General features: G+C 42.0%; 3 protein-coding genes across 6 annotated transcripts in view; 2 read left to right on the top strand and 1 right to left on the bottom strand.

Annotated features, from left to right (window-relative positions):
- The first annotated feature begins 76 nt into the window (after window positions 1-76).
- On the top strand, window positions 77-6,196 carry arhgap11a (Rho GTPase activating protein 11A). Of its 3 annotated transcripts, XM_085343242.1 has the most exons (14): window positions 86-205; window positions 1,155-1,222; window positions 1,338-1,434; window positions 1,527-1,783; window positions 1,891-2,054; window positions 2,153-2,293; window positions 2,498-2,572; window positions 2,967-3,140; window positions 3,231-3,360; window positions 3,693-3,804; window positions 4,510-4,624; window positions 4,713-5,051; window positions 5,094-5,831; window positions 5,862-6,196. In XM_085343242.1, exons 1-14 carry the CDS (start codon window positions 86-88, stop codon window positions 6,194-6,196), a joined length of 2,865 nt encoding a protein of 954 aa, XP_085199368.1. The 3 variants fall into 3 exon arrangements, with proteins under 3 accessions (XP_085199367.1, XP_085199366.1, XP_085199368.1); XM_085343241.1 differs by having other exon boundaries at window positions 77-205; window positions 4,713-6,196; XM_085343240.1 differs by having other exon boundaries at window positions 77-205; window positions 2,498-2,581; window positions 4,713-6,196.
- A 2,801-nt stretch (window positions 6,197-8,997) lies between these two features.
- Window positions 8,998-9,546, top strand: grem1b (gremlin 1b). The gene has a single exon (XM_085342900.1). The coding sequence runs from the start codon at window positions 8,998-9,000 to the stop codon at window positions 9,544-9,546; it is 549 nt and encodes a 182-aa protein (XP_085199026.1).
- Window positions 9,547-13,195: 3,649 nt separating this feature from the next.
- The window catches only part of LOC146612611 (formin), a 46,501-nt gene continuing 39,025 nt past the window's right edge, over window positions 13,196-20,671 (bottom strand). For both annotated transcript variants that reach the window (XM_085343191.1, XM_085343190.1), the window contains 4 exons: window positions 20,463-20,514; window positions 14,516-14,665; window positions 13,351-13,432; window positions 13,196-13,240 (listed from right to left, as the gene is read on the bottom strand). In XM_085343191.1, the coding sequence (XP_085199317.1) occupies window positions 13,196-13,240; window positions 13,351-13,432; window positions 14,516-14,665; window positions 20,463-20,514 (329 nt within the window). The remainder of the gene's footprint in view (window positions 13,241-13,350; window positions 13,433-14,515; window positions 14,666-20,462; window positions 20,515-20,671) is intronic.

The raw sequence follows: 20,671 nt of genomic DNA, 5'->3' as shown, positions 1-20,671 counted from the left end.
TGTTAGAGCTGTGAGTGCGAGTTTGCTGTGGCAGAGATAAGTGATCAGTGCAAAATTTCGAGGTACGTTTGCAAAAATGAGAGTCATGGAGAAAAATGTGATGCGTCTAGTGGCCGTGCAGCACCTCCGCTCAGCGTACGGGATTAAAACAAAGAACTGGAACAAAAACAAAGCGGCCAGCTGCAAGTCAGCAGCCAGCAACTCGGTAAGTTTAAATAAAACGTTTTTACTAATCTTCAACACCACTCACTTGAATTATTTGCAGCGATTCTGAAATGTAGGACTTCATCATAATCGTTGTGTTGGTGTAGTTAGACGACAAATCAGCAAGTTCACACTATTAACCTTGGGCATTGTGTTGGTTAGACTCTTGAATCAGATTAGCATATTATTGAAAGCTGACGAGTCCCATTTGTTCGCAGACTGTTGTCACCCAAGCACTGAAGGTGTTTTGTTTGGGTCTTGCCGTCATTGTTCACAGCATAGATTTTGTTAGTCTAAAGGCCAGTGTTTTCTTATATAGCTTCATATTTGTGTGGGTTTTAAAATATTTCTTTAATACACACTTTGACATTGTGACGGCACAGATGATTAGATGTAAGTTGCTAAAGTGAATGTCAGTTAATGTGGAAATGAGTGGAAATAACTACTGAAGCCCTCCCTTCTACTTATAAATGGGTTACAGGAGTCACAAGGTTAGTTGCAACACACTTTGACTTTTCAAATGAAGGCTGAACTTCTGCATTTGCACGAATAGTCCCTCTTGTGGATAGAGAATTAATAGAAACAGTCCAACCTTTAGGTCAGAAGGAAGAAGGCAGGTACTAAAGTTCTGCTCTGCTGAAAAAGGCTGGACAGTTTTAAACCAACAAAGTGCCTCTGTGTTGCTCTTAAACTTAGGAATGCTTGGCATCCAGTCAGTCAACTGGTCAAAAGTAATGGCAATTTTGGCAGTGGTTTTGGTCTGTAAGGAAGACCACACTAACTGTATAACCACAGTGTTGCAATGGATGAATATGTGAGTGGCTTTATAGATTGTTAGTTTTATTACAGCAGTATAGCTCCGTTTCTGTTCCTCCCCAACTTTCAAGCCTTGTTGTTAAAAGTTGTAAAACTGAGCAAACATAATGTTTTATTGTTTATTTTTTCCCCAGACAAAGGTTTTTGGTATGTCCCTGGAGAATTTGCCATATTACAATATGGAATGTGGGAGTGTTCCAAGGTAGGTAATAATGCATATTTTAGGCTATTCAAACTTGCAGCTGGCAAGTTGTTTCATGTCCCATCTTGTGCATTTGATACTAATGATTTTTTTGTTTTTGTTTAACTGCCCTTAGTTTTCTGGTTGACGCGTGCATGAGGCTGCTAGCACAGATTGACACAGAGGGCCTGTTCAGAAAATCAGGCTCTGTTGTTCGTCTGAAAGCACTCAGGGTGAGTGATGGCTGAAGCTGACCTCGCTTTCACCGAGTGACCTTGACACTGGGGACTGTCTAACACAACAGAGCTGTGTTTTGTCTGTCCAGGCAAAATTGGATGCGGGTGAAGAGTGCCTATCTACTGCTCTTCCCTGCGATGTGGCGGGTCTGGTGAAGCAGTTTTTCCGTGAGTTACCGGAGCCCGTGCTTCCCACAGAGCTGCAGGAAGCCTTCTTCAAGGCTCAGCAGCTCCCAAATGAGGAGGAGAGGACCTCTGCCACCATGTTGCTGTCTTGTGTTTTGCCAGACAGGAACTTATGTGTGCTGCGTTATTTTTTTGACTTTCTTTACAATGTATCTAAAAGGTAAGTTAACGTAAAACCACCTTTTTTCAAATTCTCTTTATGCTATTTATTACATAATACTTTTATATTTAAAGAATTGATATTTTACTTTTACTGCTTTATCACAGGAGTGCAGAGAATAAGATGGATAGCAGTAACTTGTCTGTAATCTTGGCACCCAACCTCCTCCACTCTGGTGATGGCACAGAGAAGATGAACGCCAACACTGAGAAACGCCTCAAACTGCAGGCCGCTGTAGTCCAGTGTTTCATAGAGAATGCTCACAGCTTTGGTATGACCTGAGGCGCTGATCTTAAAAGCATTTCTTCTATATGTCAGGTTTCACTCTTCTGTTTTACCTCTAAATATTTGACTGTCTGTGCATTGAAGGTGTGTTACCAAAGTTTCTTCAAGACAAAGTTCCTGCCATGATGGGCTGTGAGGCAGGGGTTCTGTCTCCTGCTCATGATGAACTAGAAGAGCCGGAGCTGAACTCGGGAATGAAGAGGAAAAGCAGGCGCAGCTTGGGTGGTAAGGCTATATCAGATTTACAGTAATTCTTTGCTTATTGGTACAATATGTGAATATTTGTAGTTTCAGTTCAACTAGAATATGTCACTCAAGACATCAGACAAATGCAAGTGAAAGTAAGCACTGCATTGCAGTGCATGTTATTCAATAATGTTATTTTTAAACTGCTGTAGTCAGTAAATGTGTATTTGGCTCATATTTCAGATGTGGTCAATGGTGCACTGAATAAGATAAAAACTAATAGAACACCCACAAATGTCCCCCACACAGACAGTCTTGGTATGTACCGTGTTGCCTGCCATGTAGCATGATAAAACTGTAGTAATCCATCTGCTATACAAAAGAAACGACAAGCTAAAATTTCCTTAATAAAATAAATCAATCTGGGAACATATTTGATTTCGTGCTTAAATCTTCTTTTGCACTTGGATTAAAGCAGTTTGCATCTACCGTGATAATGAATGAATAATGCACAGGCTTGCTTGATTGGCTTTTCACTCTTCTGCCTTTTTTTTTTTTTTTTTTTTTTGCATCAATGATTTTTTTTTTTTTTTTTTTTAATTTTATTTACAAGCTTCTGCCAATATTTCTGAGTCCGTTTGGCATGTTTTCAAATGGAAATGATCAAATCCTGCATGTGTGAAGACATTAATTCTTCTGTGATTTTTGCCAGTCTTTTCTTCTGCAACTCCTGTGATTTCAACACCAGCCTCCAAGCGAAAACTTCCTCTGGAGTCTGGCAGCTCTTTTGGCTTTTCAAACAAGAAACGTAGATCTGTCAAAAAGAACCTTGGGATAGAATTGCTTCCTGATATTTTGTTCAACGGGCCCTCCACACCTGGATCAGGTAGTAAAGAATGTTTAATTACTGGGCATAAACTGCTATGGTATCTCTTGATCTTAATACAGCTTTAATTTTCCTCCTTAAATATTGTAGCCTGCAGTACTTTGGGGATGCTGGATTCTTCCCAAAATGTCCTGTCGTCAGCAGGGAGGTCTAGAAGGCAACCGACCACATCTGCAAGGAAGAAGAGCCGACGACTCAGCAGCAGACACCTTATCAACAGGTACAGATGTGATCATTCATTTCTCACTTTTGTTGCTTTTTCTATTTAAAATCATGTAAAGTAGAGGCGGGCAATTCATTTTCTAAGTGGCAACATGAGAAACTGGGACTGTTGTGAAGGGCAGCACCAATAAGCTGAACTATGTATTCATTTTCTCTTTGATTATCGGTGTAGCCCTCCACAACAGTCCCAATTTCAAATGTTGCCATTTGGGAAAATGAATTTCCCACCCCTCATCCAAAGGAAGATATACTTGTAAAGCCTTAGCCTTTAATCTAAACTATCCCCAGCTTATCTTGCTAATAATTGTTTTATTTATTTATCCTTTTCAGAGTTGAGTCTGGAAAGGCTGGTTGCTTTTCTCCTAAAACAAGCAAAAAAGAAGCTCCACACAAGTCCCTGCGCTTGCGTTTTAGCCTCGGGGGGAAGAGCAGCAAAGACGCTGTAAGTGTGTTGGCCTGATGGAAATCAACCACTTCTCTGGTTTTCCCATAAACACTGAAAGATTAGTCAAGTGCATTCATGCATAATCTGCAATTAATACATTTGCACATGAGGAGTAATGTGGCATGTATTTGTGCACAGTAGCACTTTTTTATTGTTGTTTTTAATGTACTAAGTTTACTTAAAGTGACTAACTCTAAAACAAGTAATCCATGCAGGACTTTACAGGTAATCGTAATTGTAATATGATGTAATATTACTGACCAAATTGTGATATTTGCATGGTACCAAACAATAGAATGGTGTTTGTTATGCTTAGATTTCAGTGATTTTACTACACTAAGCACTCAGGTGGACGAATGTTAATAAATGTGTGTGTGTGTGTGTGTATATCTATCTATATCTCTATCTAGATATAGATAGATAGTAACCAGTGTTTGAGTACATTGTGTAGGCTGTTTAAGGCTCTATACTAATGCTTTATAGTCATTTGTGTATTCTTGATTTAATAAAAACTTTAAAAAAAAATCAAATGGATTGTTTCTTCTGAGTGATTTTTATCATCCTCTGAAGAACTAACCGCAAAAGTCATGATATTAACATCTTAATGTTACTTTTTGGGTTTTTTCTGTGGGATCCTTTTTAACAAAATACTACTCTGACATTTCACCCTCTTTCATTTCTCATTTCATGCTGCTCATAAAGGCTTCTGAGTCCATTGGTTTGCGACTTGCCAAACAGGAGAGCACCACCAGTTTCCGTTTCACCAAAGAGACAGAGTTCATTCCATCAGTTCAGCCTGGAAAAACTGAATCCAAGAGTAAGTACCAGACAGCTGAACTTTATGCTTAAAATAAAATATTAAATCTTCTTGTCATGTAATGCATATCAAAAATGTACCTTTCCAGGCTCCAAGTTCATTAGTAAGTCTGAAGACAACTTGCTGACGCCCAGATGTGACTTAAATGCCCACCGAAGCTTGTGGTGTGCGGAGACGCCCGTAAGAGCTCAGGCCTTGAGCGGCGGGTCTTTCACGGATACGCCAATGAACCTGTGCCTTAAAAGCAGCTACATGTCTGAGCCCGCCATCGTCGTGTCCAAGCCCCCAGCAGTAAGCAGCCTTCCCATGAAGTTGTGTTGTGCTTCCAGTGCAGAGAGCCTCGAGAGCGAGAGCTCAATCCCTGAAGCCCAGAGACAAACCGGTCCCACCCTGCTGAAAATCAAGAAGGCCTTCTCAGAGTCTGGAAGTGATCTCCAGGCTGTCATACAGGAGTCCCGCAAAGCCTCAGGAGCAAGTATTTCAAAACCATCCAACATGATCACAGACCCTCCTCCAGAGACTTCAACAGCCAAATCTCTGTCTGTGCCAAGTGAAGCCCCCAGCTTCTGTATGCAGCAGAGCCTTCTGGCTAATGAACAGAACATTACTTTTGGCCAGATTGAAATTGCTGCTTTGTCTCCTTTGCATATTGATAGTGTAGTTCTTGAGGCTGCTGAATCCCACAGCCCAGTCATCCAGGATGAGAAAGGTTCTCTCTGTGCTGCTCCTGCTGGTGGGAATAACAGCTTCACAGTAGGAGCAGGAGAAAGGGAGATGGAGGAGATGAACTGCAGCAAGTTGATTGATGCTCTGGATATCCAAAGTCCTGCTCACTTCAGACTAGGTGTCTCTTCTGGACGGCAGTCAACTCCATACAAACCAGGTCTTGAACTCCGAAATGAGTTTGTTACACCACCTAAAACTGACGCTGTAGTCAGTGTGTTACATGACAAGAGGGAACTTTCTCAAGAGATTGGTACCAAAGTCCAAAAACAACCAACGTTTTCATCACACAGTCAGGAGGCTGAAAGGCGTCGTGTGGCAGACCACATTCAGCACTTCAACAAGCTCACCATTTATTCTCCCACAGGCTCAAAGAGCAATCAGATCAAGTCGCCGCTTAAATTCCACCGCACCCCTGTGCGTCAGACTGTTCGCAGGATTAACTCTCTCATGGGAGAGAGCAGGAAACCTGTTAGAACTGCAGGTACCATCACCAACCAGCGTGGACAAGTAGCAAAGGCTGTGAGTCTAGAGAGTGGCCTTTCCCCTCACCCAAAACTTCAACCTCACCACGGAGAACACGAGGTGCCATCCAGCCACACGTGCCCTTTACAGAAGCCCCCTCCAGTGCCTCCAAAAAAGTCACGCACCAAGTCCTGTGTGCTGGGCGACATGACCAACAAGGTCCAATCAAAGACCCAAGTGGACTGCTCAACCAATGAGCCATCAGGAGCTCAGAAGCCTCTGCAGCAGCTAGCTGGGAAGGACATGAACTATTACAGAGGTTCACCCAGAAACCCTCTCAACCAAGGAAGGCTGCTGTCTGCTACGAAGCCTGTCGATTTATAGTGAATATCCATTTGGCCTCTTCTCTCCTTTAACTATGCAGGTGTCTGCTGAGAGTGATGTTAAACGTCCTAACCTATTCATGTTTTCAGGGTCTTAAATTATTGTCAGCTGTCTAGATGCTGTTTGTGTTATTTTAGGGCCTTATTGGGAGATGTTTGTATGCCTTACATTTGTTTTACTTCAGTAAAACCAATTTAGAAGTTAAGATGTCGACACATATCAGCCTGTAAGATTACGTTTAGTTAGTAGTGTGCAGGCTAAATTGTGTAAAATGTGATTGGTGTGACTGGGATTTTTTGATTGAGTCATTATATTTATGCCCTTTTAATGTTAGGTAGATGTTTGGGGGGGGGGGGGGGGGGGGGGGACTTGACTGAAGTGAAAGGGTTTTTATTCCATATTATTATTGTCATGTCTTGAACAGGGGAAGAAAACATGCACCTTTGTTGGATTTTGTGGGGAGGAAAAAAGCAAACAGTGTTCATGAAATCACATGTCTATTGCAGGCCATTGTTTTTCAAGTCTTCAGCTATTTTTCTTTTCTTTTTTTGTGCTAACTGCATCAGACGAATAAAGTCAAACAACATGATTTGTTTTGTGGTTGAATAATTTTTGGACTCCGTGCAACCACCAGGGGGAGTGCTACAGCTACTGCAGACAGCTGCAAAGTGAGATACGGCTGCACTGGGATGTTAGCGCAGGCCTCCAGAATGTGTCAGCTGGAAGTTTAGAGTGTTTACACTAACTTGTTGAAGGTCTATCCAGATTTAAAATATATTACTTGAGAAATATATGACGTTATTTACAACATTTATTTAAACGTAGTTGAGTTTATATAAAGATTTAAAAAACCGGTTACTATTTTTATTTTATTTTTTTGTCCAACATTTTATTTTTTGAGTCAGCAATCTGACTCAAACTGAGAACTAAAGCCCCAGATACTATTAAAAATGTAACATTATGTACTTGACTAACCCGGCATGAAGAAAGCAAATTGACATTGTATCCCCCCTGCAGATTCGGAAGCCTTTCCCGATCGGGTGAGGGTTAAAATCATTCCTGGAGATTTATTCCTCAGCCCATTTGGAAGCTTGCCATCCTTCATGTGTGTGAGGTATGACTGGACCTGGGGCAGAATGCCACGCTTTAATCTCATGTTGCACTGACCGGAGCGCATGGTCTTTTGGGGGGTTGTTGACTCATGACGTTGTCATGACCCCTAAATACGTCAGATTGGGCAATGTAATAAGCGGATGGGTTTATGCTGGGGGAGGTGGTGCGGCTACTTATCAGCTTCCTTAAAGTTCCCTTTCACAGGGCTGGAATGGTTAAGAAAACTTTAGGGATGCCAGGTTTTTGACAATAAATAAATAAAAATCCGTCAACTGGGTCATTTTAGAGTCACGTCAGCAATTTCTAAAACCATTTACTTTTTTTAAAAAAAATAAATTGAAAAGGCAAACGTTTATGCCTTCAATAATGCCAAACATGAAGGATACAACATCATCTATGAGACTAATCCCAAACTTCCTCTTGAAGATGACTGATTTAAAAAAAACACACAAAACAATTGAGCTGATAAAATATGGACTAAGCCGAGATCACGTGACTCGTTTGGGTCATAAATGAACAGGTATTAGTGAAATGATTAAACATATACTCTGGCTTAGGCTACACCACTGCGCTTTTTCTGCGATTGTACGAAGCAATGCAATTTTAAAAAAAGTGCCTTTAATGATTTTTGTTTTTCTCAGGTCTGTGATACATGAAGAGCTACCCTTGTTTCAGGCTGGACGTCTATCACCCTGCTGAATGGATGGAAATGGAGTTCGACTAACTGGTGTCAGAGGTGCTGCATTTTGGCTCATCTTTTAAAGTTTGTCTGTAACTGCATTTGTTTGCTTTAGCAGCTCGAGCTCCGCTTTTCATTTATAGTTGCACATTTACATATAATGCACCGTATTATGGTCGTGTCTTCTTGAAACATGTAAACAAAAACAAACAAACAAAAATCGCACTTTTACTTTTTCCCCCAGTACGCACTCAGCTCCCTCTCCCTCCCTGCCTGCCTTCTTTCACTGTTTCTCGGTTGTCTGTGGGCTAAGGGAAACTGTTGAGGGGGCGGATAGTCTTGATTTTCTCTACATCGTGCTTAGCCAATAACTGCTGTGCACATCTCAGCTGGCAGACATTTAAAAGGGAGACAGTCCGGCGCTGTAGCAATTTGTATTAAACCCCCTGGCCCCTGTCTATGGAGCGCTTAGTCTCCCACCCATCCACAGTCCCACCAGTGCACAGTCGACACCAGTAGGTACCTATCATCTCGAAAGGTGCCGCAGTGAAGCTCGAGGACCAGATCATCGCACTTGTAGCAGCAGTGTTGCATAGCAGGTATTTCTATTTGTTTTTTAAACATCATGATATATAACTTATAGAAATGGTAAAACTGCATGCTTTTCTATCTCTTGCTGCGCAAGTGTGGAGCCACTAACGGTTTACAGGACATGTGACATGGTTTATTACTGTTTTTAGATAAATTCGGCAGGAATATTTTGGAGAATGGATAATTATGGGAACATAATTATATTATTCTGTCATTTATTTGGACTGAGGTGACTCAAATGAATGACTGCTTTTAAACGTCAGCCTCCTTTTCATGTTGTTTCAACAAAGAAGAAATGATGGGGGAAAAGTTCCCTCGGTGCGTTTTTACGCAGCGTAAAAACTATGACAGCTGTGCGTAACCCATGCAGAGCCGAAAACTGTGTGAGTGACGAACCATTTTCTTTTTCTCTACAAGGATGGCCAACTCCACGCATATCTTCTACAGTATGGTTTTCATCATTGGGCTGCTCTCCTCTCCGGTGGATTCAAAAAGAAACAGAGGTTCACAAGGCGCCATTCCTCATCCTGACAAAAGCAACCCAAACGAATCGGAGCAGCAACCGCAGACTCCGCAGGCGGGCTCGGGCTCTCGCCAGAGGCCGGGCTCATCCTCACCCGCCGACGAAGTGCTGGAGTCCAGCCAGGAAGCTCTACATGTGACGGAGCGCCAGTATTTGAAACGGGACTGGTGCAAAACACAACCTCTCAAACAGACCATCCACGAGGAGGGCTGCGTCAGCCGCACCATCATCAACCGCTTCTGTTACGGACAGTGCAACTCCTTCTACATCCCCAGGCACATCCGGAGGGAGGAGGGCGCCTTCCAGTCCTGTTCGTTTTGTAAACCGAAGCGTTTTACCACCATGACTTTCACATTGAACTGTCCGGACCAGCAGCCGCCCACCAAGAAGAAGCGCATCCAGCGCGTCAAACAGTGTCGCTGCATATCCATAGACCTGGACTAAAACACAGCGATTATGTGTGTGTGTTTCATGTCTTCTTTTTCTTCTCCTTCTTCTTCTTAGTGGACTTGATAGCTGTCTCACAGCCAAGAAATTGTGCTCATCTCCATCTGGAGATAAGCACCGCACACGCTGATACTTACGTCTCTCCTGTACAGCACGTGAGCCAATATGGACATGCAACTTAAAACAAAATAATAAAAAAAAAACGTCAAAAGCAACTTGTTACACATCACCAGACTAAAAAAAAGATCACTGCACGGAAACTCTTACTTGGAATGGGCATGCTTTACGCACGGCTTCCTTGCCCCCACAGGACTGCAGAACACCGGTTTTATTTAACTGCTCCAAAACAGTCCTTGTGACTGTTAAACGTCTCCGTCCATCCTGCATTTTACGCATATATGTTTGCTAAACTGGATGTTTCCACTGTGTGGAATTTGATAGGCGAACGACTTTATTTGTAAAAGGAGAAAAATGATTTTATTTCGATATTTCAAGAATCGTTCAAGGTTAACCTAATTGATTTCTGTGAATTTCGAAGTCCATTAGTGAAGTTTTCTTTCTATTTTATTTTTTTTTTTTTTTTGAAGTTGTGAGCTTAGTCAAATATAGAAACTATGGCTTCTGAAGTTAGTTTAAATGGAAGTGTACAGTGGTGGCTTATACATTACCGAGGTGAAATAGTTGTAAAATGTTAAGCCATTTTTGATGTAACCCATTTGTTTATTCATTTGATTAAATTATCCACGAAAACTAAATAAATGGATGCTGGAATACTGCGAAAATTATCTGCTGTGTTTAAAAACAAAAACAAAAACAAAAAAGCTGAATCCCTCCATTCACCGTTTCCTGCTCCCCTCCTGCACCGAGCCAGGATCTTACCGAGTTACTCGCATTCAGACCCTGGAATATATTTTAAAGTCCGTTTTGGGAAAAAAGCTGCAAGTCAGCTATTCCAGCGATCTGCTGAAATGATGGGATTCAATTTCACCGCATCTGGTTACAAGGCTCGCAAATCTGTCAGGTTCTTAAGGGAATTCTCAAGTGTAAATGAAAAGATGTTCTACTAAATGAACATATTTATAAATAAGTGGGTGATGGGGGGAAAATTTTAGAACTAGAGGCTTTGTTCTTTAGCCAGTCTACAATAAATACGACTGATGTATTCAGTCACAGTTTGCATTACTTTGGTTCACATAGATGTCAGTTACAGTTGAGGGAGGTCCCAACATTTCATTAAAAAAGGAAAAAAAAAATCATTTGGAAATTTTCTGATTCTTATTTGATCAACATAAAGTTTTTTTAAATGAATATGTAATAACAGTTTTAAATCTCATTCAAATTATTAAAATACCAACCTCATCCAATTTTACATCCATTAAACCGATGTTATGAGAATTTCCTCCCAATTATTTTATTTCAGGAGATTTCCAGGAACTGGCACAACTTCTGACTCAGTTTATTGAACAGTCTGGCTGAATTATGAATCATCGAATGACTCAGGTTCCTTACATAAATATCATATTTTCACAGCGCGGGCCTAAATCGAGGCGTTGACAGCAGAAAACTGAAAGAAGCCGCATTAACATATCTTTCAAAGTCCACGTCTTCGTCCAAAATAAGCCCCACTTATTCAGCATCCCACAGTTTATTTCTTGAAATTTAAAACAATTCCATAAAATTACAAAGCATTCACATGAGAGCTACTGAAGGTCACATGAACCAACATACATACAGTAGAGGCTACAGCAATTCCTTGGTCAGCATCTGCTCATTTTCTTTATTTTTTATGTTTCTGGTTTTGTTTTTCCAACTCCTCTGGAGTAAAATATAGCAGTTTTAAAGTTTCGACTTATATAGATTTGTATACAAAATAAATGGCACAAGTGAAAGACTTTGGAGGGTAAAAACAAGTAATCGATCGAAGGGGCAGTTTATGGATAGTGTGACGATGAAATCTGAGGTATAACATCCCGCATGGCTCCAGGTGATCATCTTAAATGTTCACAGTACCCAAAATACAGTCATCATTACTCCAAAATATAAACATTAAACTTTCTGTCTTTATTCTGTGCAAAGCACTCGACTTCCATGAGCACGCTGGAAATCTTTACAACATACATTAAAAAAAAAAAAAAAATACCCATGAATCAACTGACCTATCAAGCAACTTCTTAGTCAATTCAGTTACCAATCAAAATATACAAAACAAAGCTGTTTTTTTTTCTTTTTGGGAGGGGGGAGGGGGGGGGGGGGCATAAAATAATTATTTTGTTACATAAATACAATTTTCTTTAGTGATACAGGAGCATAGCTACATCTTACATTAGTGAAAATAAAGCATGATTTTATTACACTTTTTCTATTTGTTCAAAAATAAAATAAGATTTCATCATGAAGAAATATAATTTATACATTTTCTAACGGGAAACGTTACTCTTGCATAGGAAAAAGGAGGTGCAAAACAGTGAAAGACAGCTGCAAAAACAACGCATGCGGTCAGCATGGGGGGTAAAACGACGTGCAGCAACATACAGCTAAAGCAAGCAGCTTAAAACTGTGTTGGGACAACGTCATGTACAGCATTCACTGAAGGATTAATAAGTTCTCTTTAAAACTGCAGGTGAGCCCAAAACCTGTTGTGTCATTCAAAACTATTACTATTATTTTTTCTTAGTCCAATTTTGTGTGAGCCGAGGCTCCGGGCCACATTTGTTGCCAGCTTCTGCTCTCCTCTGGCCGTCACCCAGGAGAGGTCAGTCTGGTGCAGTACAGCAAAACCTCACATTCTTACACATAGGCCCCCCCGCCCCTTTTAAACACGCACTCAACTTCTAGACGACGTGTCTTCGTCCGCACTTAAAGCCCAGCATAGATAATCTATCATATTTCCCAAAGCTGTACAGTCCCTGCCAGTTCTACTACATGACATATTTACAAGAGTTTTAATGAGCCGTGGTGAATGAAAAGCTACCCGCTACAGCGAAAGACACAGGAAAGTTCTTTCTCCCTGCTCCAAGTGAGAGATCTGTTTTGTCAACAGTGATTTTTTTTCTTTCCCAGCAGACACTTGCAGTAAAGCCATATCTGTTTGTAGGTCGACAACAACGTCTAAGAAACACAGCCCGCGCTGGGGCATCGTTTTAACACATACGCCATCTGATACAGTTTGGAAAAGAAACTGTTTCTCGTGCTTCGGAAGAGGTCCAGAAGGACGTTTGTGGATGTGTCAGCTGGCTCTGCTGTGCATCCCGCTGAACCCTGGAGACCTTTCACAAGCTGGGCACTCAGGGGTCACGCCATGCTGCATGAATGAGGTCAACCCTTTGGCCTTTATGACTCCCCTCGCTGCGGCTGCGGCGGCCAATCGTCTTCGCTAACTGGGGTTGTGCCAAAAAAGCCTCGAAGCGAAGGCGGTGGAGAACAGGGGAAGGGGAGGGGATGTCCAGTGCTGTTAGTGGGGCACAGATACGGTAGTGGGAGTAGTAAAAGTCTGACCATGTTTTATTGTGGGTCCGTACGGTGAACAGAGGGTAGGGTCCAGTGCTGCTGAGGCAGGTGGTAACTGCAGGATGGATGGGCCCCTGCACCCTTCCTGGCGCACCACCGCCGGTCCGTGCTTCTTCTGCTCTGCCACTTATCATTCTGCTCAGCTGGAGGACACGCTGGCTTCCTTCTGTCGCAGCCTCTCCTTCTGTTGGCAAGAACCACAAAAAGATTCAGCGCATTGATTTCAGCTGCGACACAAGAAAGAGCGGCTTTTGGGAAATTCCATTTGGTCTCTGAATACAGATCAGCTCTCACCAGACTGTTGGCATTGATCTTCTTGGTTTCGACTCTCTTCTCTGCTGTGATCTTCTTGATGTTTTCTTGGGCTTCCTTCAACCTATGGAAAGAAGAAAGAGACCAGCAAGGCTCAACATTATCAGACAGTTAAAAGAAGTACACAATGAAACTTCTGCAAATCAATTGGGAACCAAGTGTAACCAGATCAAATACAAAGCCTCTCATCCTTGCACTCTTGTGAATTTGTTTATAAGAGCAAGACATTTAAATATCTTCCTGGGGCACCACAGAGCCATGCAGTGCCCCCCCAGCCACACAAACACACACTCTCTCTGATCCACTCTGGAGTTTGCGGTCAGTGAAAGCCCTTTAAGTGGGAATGAGCAGAGAATGACAGCAGCTTGATGAGATAATGAGGCAACCTTAAAAAAACAAAACACTTGGCTTTTTAATGGGATCACAAACAGTATTTAAAATAAAGTTAAATGTACATAAGCACAATCAGCTGCGAGCAACAAGCGGCACGATTACCTAGTAAACAGGGAAACCATGTGATACTTAATGTGGCATAAAAATGACCACACAGTCTCTCTGGACAGCGAGAGCTCACCGCCTCCTTCGAGCTTAGCATCGCTACGGTGTTTATCAGTTCTCTAATAACACGCAGCCTTTAAACCACCACAGGCCACTGTCCGCTTGCCGGTCCTTTTTCTGGAACCCCCCAGCCCACTACCAATTACGCCTCAGGTCAGAGGAAACATAAATTCAGGCCCCTGTTGCAGGACCAAGGCCTCAGCTACTCCCCCATTCACCTCCTCTTTGATGGCCTCCCTCCTTGCTTTAATTACAACCCAGCATCTGCACATCACCCTTGTACAATTAGTGCTAATTTGACATGATGTCCAGAGGTGTTAAGCACCAATCCAAAGGTGACAGAAACAAAGAAGTCTAATCTGAAATGATTATGTTTTGAGTCTTGCAAAGTTTTACATTCCCTTCCTGACATTAGTTTTTTTTAGAATGATTATTTCTAGCATACTCACAGAAAACAGGGAAAATTCAGTCATGTGTTTTTGTTTTTTTTTAAAGATTGTTGGATTATTCAGTAACCCTAATAACGCCCTTCCTGACTCCTTTCTCCTGATTTCTTCTGAGACTTAACCCAGTAGTGGTACCAGCTCACCTCTCCTTGGAGATGTTCTTGCTTTGTCGTATCCAAGTGTTCTTGAAATCGTTGCAGAATTCGTACCAAAGCATAAAGATGTAACTCGGAGCTACTTCTTTCTCCCCGGACTTTGGCTTAACACCAAAGTAGTTCACCACGTCCTGGAAACTGTAGGGAGGGGTGGAAACACAGCAAAGGCTCAAACAGTGTTGTCTTATCACACATAAATAATCTCAGATTTTGACTGAAAGTATGTTTTTGTGAACTAATCTGGATTTTAAACAACATTAGAAAGTACAAGGCAGTTACGGTATGTAAACCCGTGAAACCAGAGAGAGCGAGAGAGGAAAAGAGTTTAAAATAGTAAAATGTAGAGAGAAAATGATGGATTTAGAGTCAGCAGGAGAGGTGAGAAACAGAGCTGGAAGGAGAGCGTCCACCCTGCTGGGCCACAGGGGAGAGCCAGTAGCGGCGGCTCCATTATCACATTGACCTCCACAGCCTGCATGGGAAGACTGCCAGAAGAGATGAAGACAGCCAAGAACAGGCTCCTATTCCTCCAAACACACCTTCTGTCTCTCTCACAAACACGTACGTTTTCACATATTAGTGAGGACTTTAAATTCACATATGCTTTTCCCAGCCTCCTACCTTAACCACCAGAAATGAATGCCTAACTCTAACCATAACTTAAATGTAACTTCAGCTGTAAAACCATATTTTGAGCCTCAAACATGCCTTCAAATTTGTGAGCTCAGCATTTTGTCCCGACAAGTGACTGTTGGTCCCTACAAGTATAGTGGTCCTAGAAACACATTTAAACAAGTATACACACGACACACACACACACACGCTACTATGGAACTCACAACCACAAAAACATGTTCACTGGCAGACAAATCAAAGACGGGAATGCACGCATAAAAACACAAAGACAAATCAGAGGAATAAATGTAGTCTGGATTTTTGAGGGTGTTTCTACTCACTGAGCTACAACACTGTTTAAGGCCAGCTCCTCAGCTTAATTCAATTGTAACCAAATCTGAAGTCTTCGCAAGGCTCTCAGCGGCACACACGAGGCAAGAAAAGCAGCCTGCTGCTTCAGATTCCCCCTTCTCTAACCCAAACATGAAAGACATTTTCTGGCCTGTGCCTGTCCAAAAAAGGGGGGTTGATAAAAGGGAGCCATGATTCAAGGGATGCTCTCCTGTCCCACTGACGCCCAAATACGCTCTGACCTCCAGATGCTAGGTGGCTTTTGTGCGACACTAATCTGAGACAAGTTCACTTGGAGTCAAATGGTGCACAATATGGTGACCAGACGGCCAGCTACAAGTTTGGAAAAAAAGAAAGAAAAGTTTTTGCATGAGTCTGCTTCCCATTTCCAAGTGATGCGTCATTTTTGCTGGGATGCACAAAAACAGGAGAGCGCTGTAGATCATCCTGTAATCTAAAGAAGCAGCTAGAAGAAGAAAATGTTCCAAGATGTTTAGATTGACCAAAACAGACGTGCTGTCACAGGCAGCTTTGTTGTCTGCTCTGGCATGACGAACTGGGTCTCTTCTCCACCGGCTCGTCTCTTGACCCTGGGTCATCATGTCAAAAGCGTGCACTTAATCAGAGCAACAAGCTTTTCTTTTTAGCCTCATGAGCAAGCAGAAACAAGCCGATACACAAAGCCTCACTCAAAACAGATGCAAACACTCTTGCACATACCTAGAAAACAAACAAAATCAAGCGGACCTTTGTTCATTTTGCCATCGCAGGCTGATTTCACTTTTGCACATATGACGACATGTCAGTAATCCACGCTATGATGCCATTGCCGTGAGAGGGTTTTACTGCAGCGCCCACAGCTCAGCATTCCTCACTGACAGCTATAAAAAAAGACCCATTACAAAACCATGAACAGACGTGAGAATCAGCAAAGTATTTAGACAGGCAACTCTGCATTCCTATGTTTTGGCAGCAAAAAGATTACAGGCGTAAACCCCCGTGTTGTTGGCTGATTCAGCAGAGGCACAAAGCGGAGGCCATCTTTTCATATGTAATGACGGAGTAGAGTAATATACCAACTAACAGCAGCAAAACCATAACTGCACAATGACTATAGAGTTGGCACTTGGGCCAAATGAAATTGAGCATGATGGGGAAGAAGGAGGCTTAATGAGACGGAACTGAGGACAGAACCAGAAAACCTCAGTGGAGCCCAAACACGAAGCAGACAAATTAGGAGTGCATGTTGAGGAAAAGGCTTCAGCGCTCACTATGGACAGATGAGAGAAAAAAAAAAAAACCAAACATTTTTGCTAAATTAGTTTTAAGTTACTTCATTAAAAACTCACAAGCCATTGCATCTTTTTGTGTGTGCTATTTTAACTGTTAAGCTGGCTCAAATGTTGCAACTTTTTGCTGTGCTCCAATCACATTTCAGGCGTCTAGGCTGTCTAGCATACATGATTGTTTACTCTATAAGTGGTTTTATTGGGTCTTCATTAAGTCTGTTGACTTTTTTTAAATGTATAAAAGGCATACTAGGGAGCAAATGCAGTATATAGGGCAAAAACAGTTGCTGTACAATTCCAATGAGCTTGAAAGTCAGTGTTTATTCAACCCACAGCCTCTGTCAGGAAGCTTCCTTGTCATTTCTTTAAGCAGTCTTCAGGCTTCTTGAAGGACATTCAAAGTGCTTCTTTGGATATCGTCTACCTTTTCTTTCATTGTCTATCAAAATGATCCCACGCTGTCTCAATAATGTGGCGGTCTGGGTCAAACCATTACTGATAGAGTTCCTTTGTTTCTTCTATGTAGGCATGCTTGTAATGCCGAGAGTTTCCTCAAAATTTTTTTAACGACACACTTAACTCAGTCACTGCCATTGACGTCTATAGATGTCAATTACGTTTTTCAATGGGAGGGGCTAGAATACAACCTCGGGCAGCTTGTCAGTAAACATCAGACTGCTTGAAATGTATTTTTCACAAAAAGCTCGTTTTCTCCCTTTTTGTGGTCAAAACAGGCATTTTTGGTGGAACCCACCTCTCTTCTACAGCTGATTACTAAAGAATGGAAAATGGTAGAAACAAGCTTTTTTTTTTTTGGATGGAAGAAGAGAGTCTGTTCTTCATTTTGGTAGGTTCAACGTTTATATGATCATAACACACAGTTTTCTGTGGCTCTTCAAAAATGAGTAAAAATGCTCAAAAACCCTGGCAGTGAATGAGTTAAGCTAACAGCTCTTTGCTAATGACCATGTTGGTGGTGCACAAATACTATTTTATGTCTGTCAAACTGTTTTATCTTTTTGACAAATTAAAGAAATAAAAGCAAATGATGTGTTTTTGCAACAGGCTGCTGTTTACAAAGTGCCTAAAGATGGAATTCCAAGTCTGCTTCCTTGAAAGCAAAAAGAAATGAAGAGTGGCCAAAGTTTCTGCACACATGTGTGTCGATGATACATTTGGTTTATAATTTTATATGTGCGAATTCTCAAAACCATCTTGTTTAAATAAAGGTTACATTAAAAAAAGAAACTCAAACTAAAACCTCATAACTGATGACAGCTGTTATGCAGCTGCATCGCTGTTAATAAAATGTATGTATATGCAAGTATGACAATGATTATGTGCATCAAACATGGTTATATTATATTGAAAGATATCTCTTTTTCCCCCTTTAACAAAAAGCGACAAGAAGCAATAAAGTCCAAATAACAGATGAACCATCATCACCAATGAATGTGAGCTGTGACTCATCTCAGGAGAGGGGACAGATTGTGATGTGCGATCTAACAAAATGTACAAAGTAATTGATCTGACTGCTCTCCGATGAGGGTTGTTTGTTCTTGTTCTGCTGTATGTCTACTGTATCGACACATTAGGTCACTGAGAGAAACAAATAACATGTGTTCACAAGCCTGGTTAATAAAAGCTCAACATTGTAGCCATGACAGAAGATTCTACACATCTTAAGCCACGAAACATAGAAGATCTGTCAGCCACCTGAGCCGTGAACTGGGTGAAAAACTTCCACCAATTACGTATCAGGCCAAATATGAAATATGGACACAATCCAGCCCTCTGCTGAGTTATAGCGGTCAGTATTGGCCACTTGACCCTTGATCTTTTGGGTATAAAATGTCATGGCATCATCACTTCATCCAACTGGACATTTGCTTGAAATTGTTTCATAATTGCTGCAAGAGTTCTTGCATTACAGCCAAAAATGTGTTTTTTTCTGAGGTCACAGTGACTTTGATTAACAAAATGCACTCGGTTCACATTTGAGGCCAAGTGGGTCCGTGTGCCAAATTTGAAGAAATGTACTTGTACTCATGACGCTTCCGAAAGGTTGCGCTCTCGAGGACGGGAGAGGGCAAAGGACAAGCCGGAAACATACGAGGCCGACATGGAGGCTCGGTGACCGTTAACAGTAACATCTTCTGTGAAATCATGCTCAGGTTTGACATCTAGCCCCAATTCTTGTCAAAATCCTAATTCACATTTCCCAGTCGATGCCTGCTGTGTGTGTGTGCGTGCGAGCTTCAACTCCGAGGCGTTTAAACTCTGAATCCTCATGAGGTCTAGACTGAGGTATTAGGTAGCACTAAGGATGTGTTGTCTATTTCTTTTATTAACACAAGCCATAATCTCAACACTGCTGCTGTTATGCCTTTGTGTGAGGATCCCTCATCCAGCACAGATGTGAGAGCCCACCCAGGGCCCAGAGAGCCCTCTGACGCCCATATTCATCAACGGCGTGTCACTTTTACGAGGTGGCTCTGTGGGAACCCGAGAAAGACCCCTGCCTCCCTCTCGCTCTACCTAGCACCAGTCAGCCAGCCCCCTCTTTAGATGAAATTAAAGGAAAACTTCATTAAAGCTAAAGGTGCTGTCAGCTGCGGGGCCCTTTTGATCAATATTCCCCTCCAAGTTCAACACCTTCATTACAGTGGTGTCACTCATTCACAAGGGGGGTGCAGACAAAGGCACGCGCGTGCGCACATTTTGGTCTGGTTCAACAGAAACATCGCTATATGGCGAGGGTGGGGCCGGGGAGGAGGAGAGGTGTAGCCATTCTCTTGGTGATTATCTTGGCTCAAAGCAGCAACATGAAACAGAACAGCTCGGGGCCATTTGCTGAGTGATAGTGTTGTCCAAAGCAATCAACTTTCTAATTGTTTATAGTTTACATTTACTCGCGTCCGGAGCCTTTCGCTTTCTCCTTTATGCACTTTTCTTGATTTATTTTGGAAGCGGGCGAGTTACGATATAAAGCAAACAATCCCGCTCGCTATCCAAACACGGTAAAAAATAATCTATTTGCTTTGTTTGTCTGCTCCACCATCTTTTTCCAATATGATACGTTCCAGATATGATTTCTCTCGGACGGTGAGCTCAGCAGCTGCCGGTGGGTCTCGCGCCTATAAATCAGATGCCTCTCAGAAAACTCTCAGGAGTCTTCTGCACAAAACATGGCAGATAAGAATGATTGGAACTGCAAGGGAGGAAGCACAGAGGATCCAGTGAAAGTACGTGGGTGATAAGCCCAAGACATGTTGCTTAACTGTCTTAAAGATGAATAACTCAAATAATCTCTCCTTGTGCACGTATGAATGTGTGCCCAATCTTCAACAATAAATGTGAAATATGCATCATCTTATACCTGTCCAACGAATGGCCGCCTCACTCATCAAAGTGCTTACATGCCGAGACTGGTGCATCTTTGCAGAATCCTTAATATGTGCATACAGCTATATGCATAGAAAGCATTAGTTATCAGATACCACAAACTTTATCTCCTCATATTGAGGCTTGCTACATTACTCACAGCTGTGTGGCGCCTGCAATCACTAACACTTGGCAAACTTCCCTGTGTTGATGGGAAAATATGATTTTTTGTTTGTTCCAGTGTAACTTTTCCTCCAACATTTATTAGCTTGTAGCTGTTACAGTGCATTTCCCACCTCTTCTGTGCTGCATTAAGTTGGTCCTCTTCAGCAGAATGCTCCTTTTGAGCTGCAAAAAACACAGAAAGAAAACATTCAGACAGGTCATGGGGCAAAATATGAGGCTTGTGTAGACACTGCTAACCAAATGTTTCATTAAAAGCGGATTCCAGAGGGGGGCGCTGTGTTCATTAATCATCCTCAAAGCTGAGGGGAGAAGAAGAAGG

This window comes from Diplotaxodon limnothrissa, linkage group LG19 (assembly GCF_057381915.1).
Source record: "Diplotaxodon limnothrissa isolate DT_005_m linkage group LG19, D_limnothrissa_male_GT1.1, whole genome shotgun sequence".
Lineage (NCBI taxonomy): Eukaryota > Metazoa > Chordata > Actinopteri > Cichliformes > Cichlidae > Diplotaxodon > Diplotaxodon limnothrissa.
This window is presented reverse-complemented; position numbering and strand designations above follow the sequence as displayed.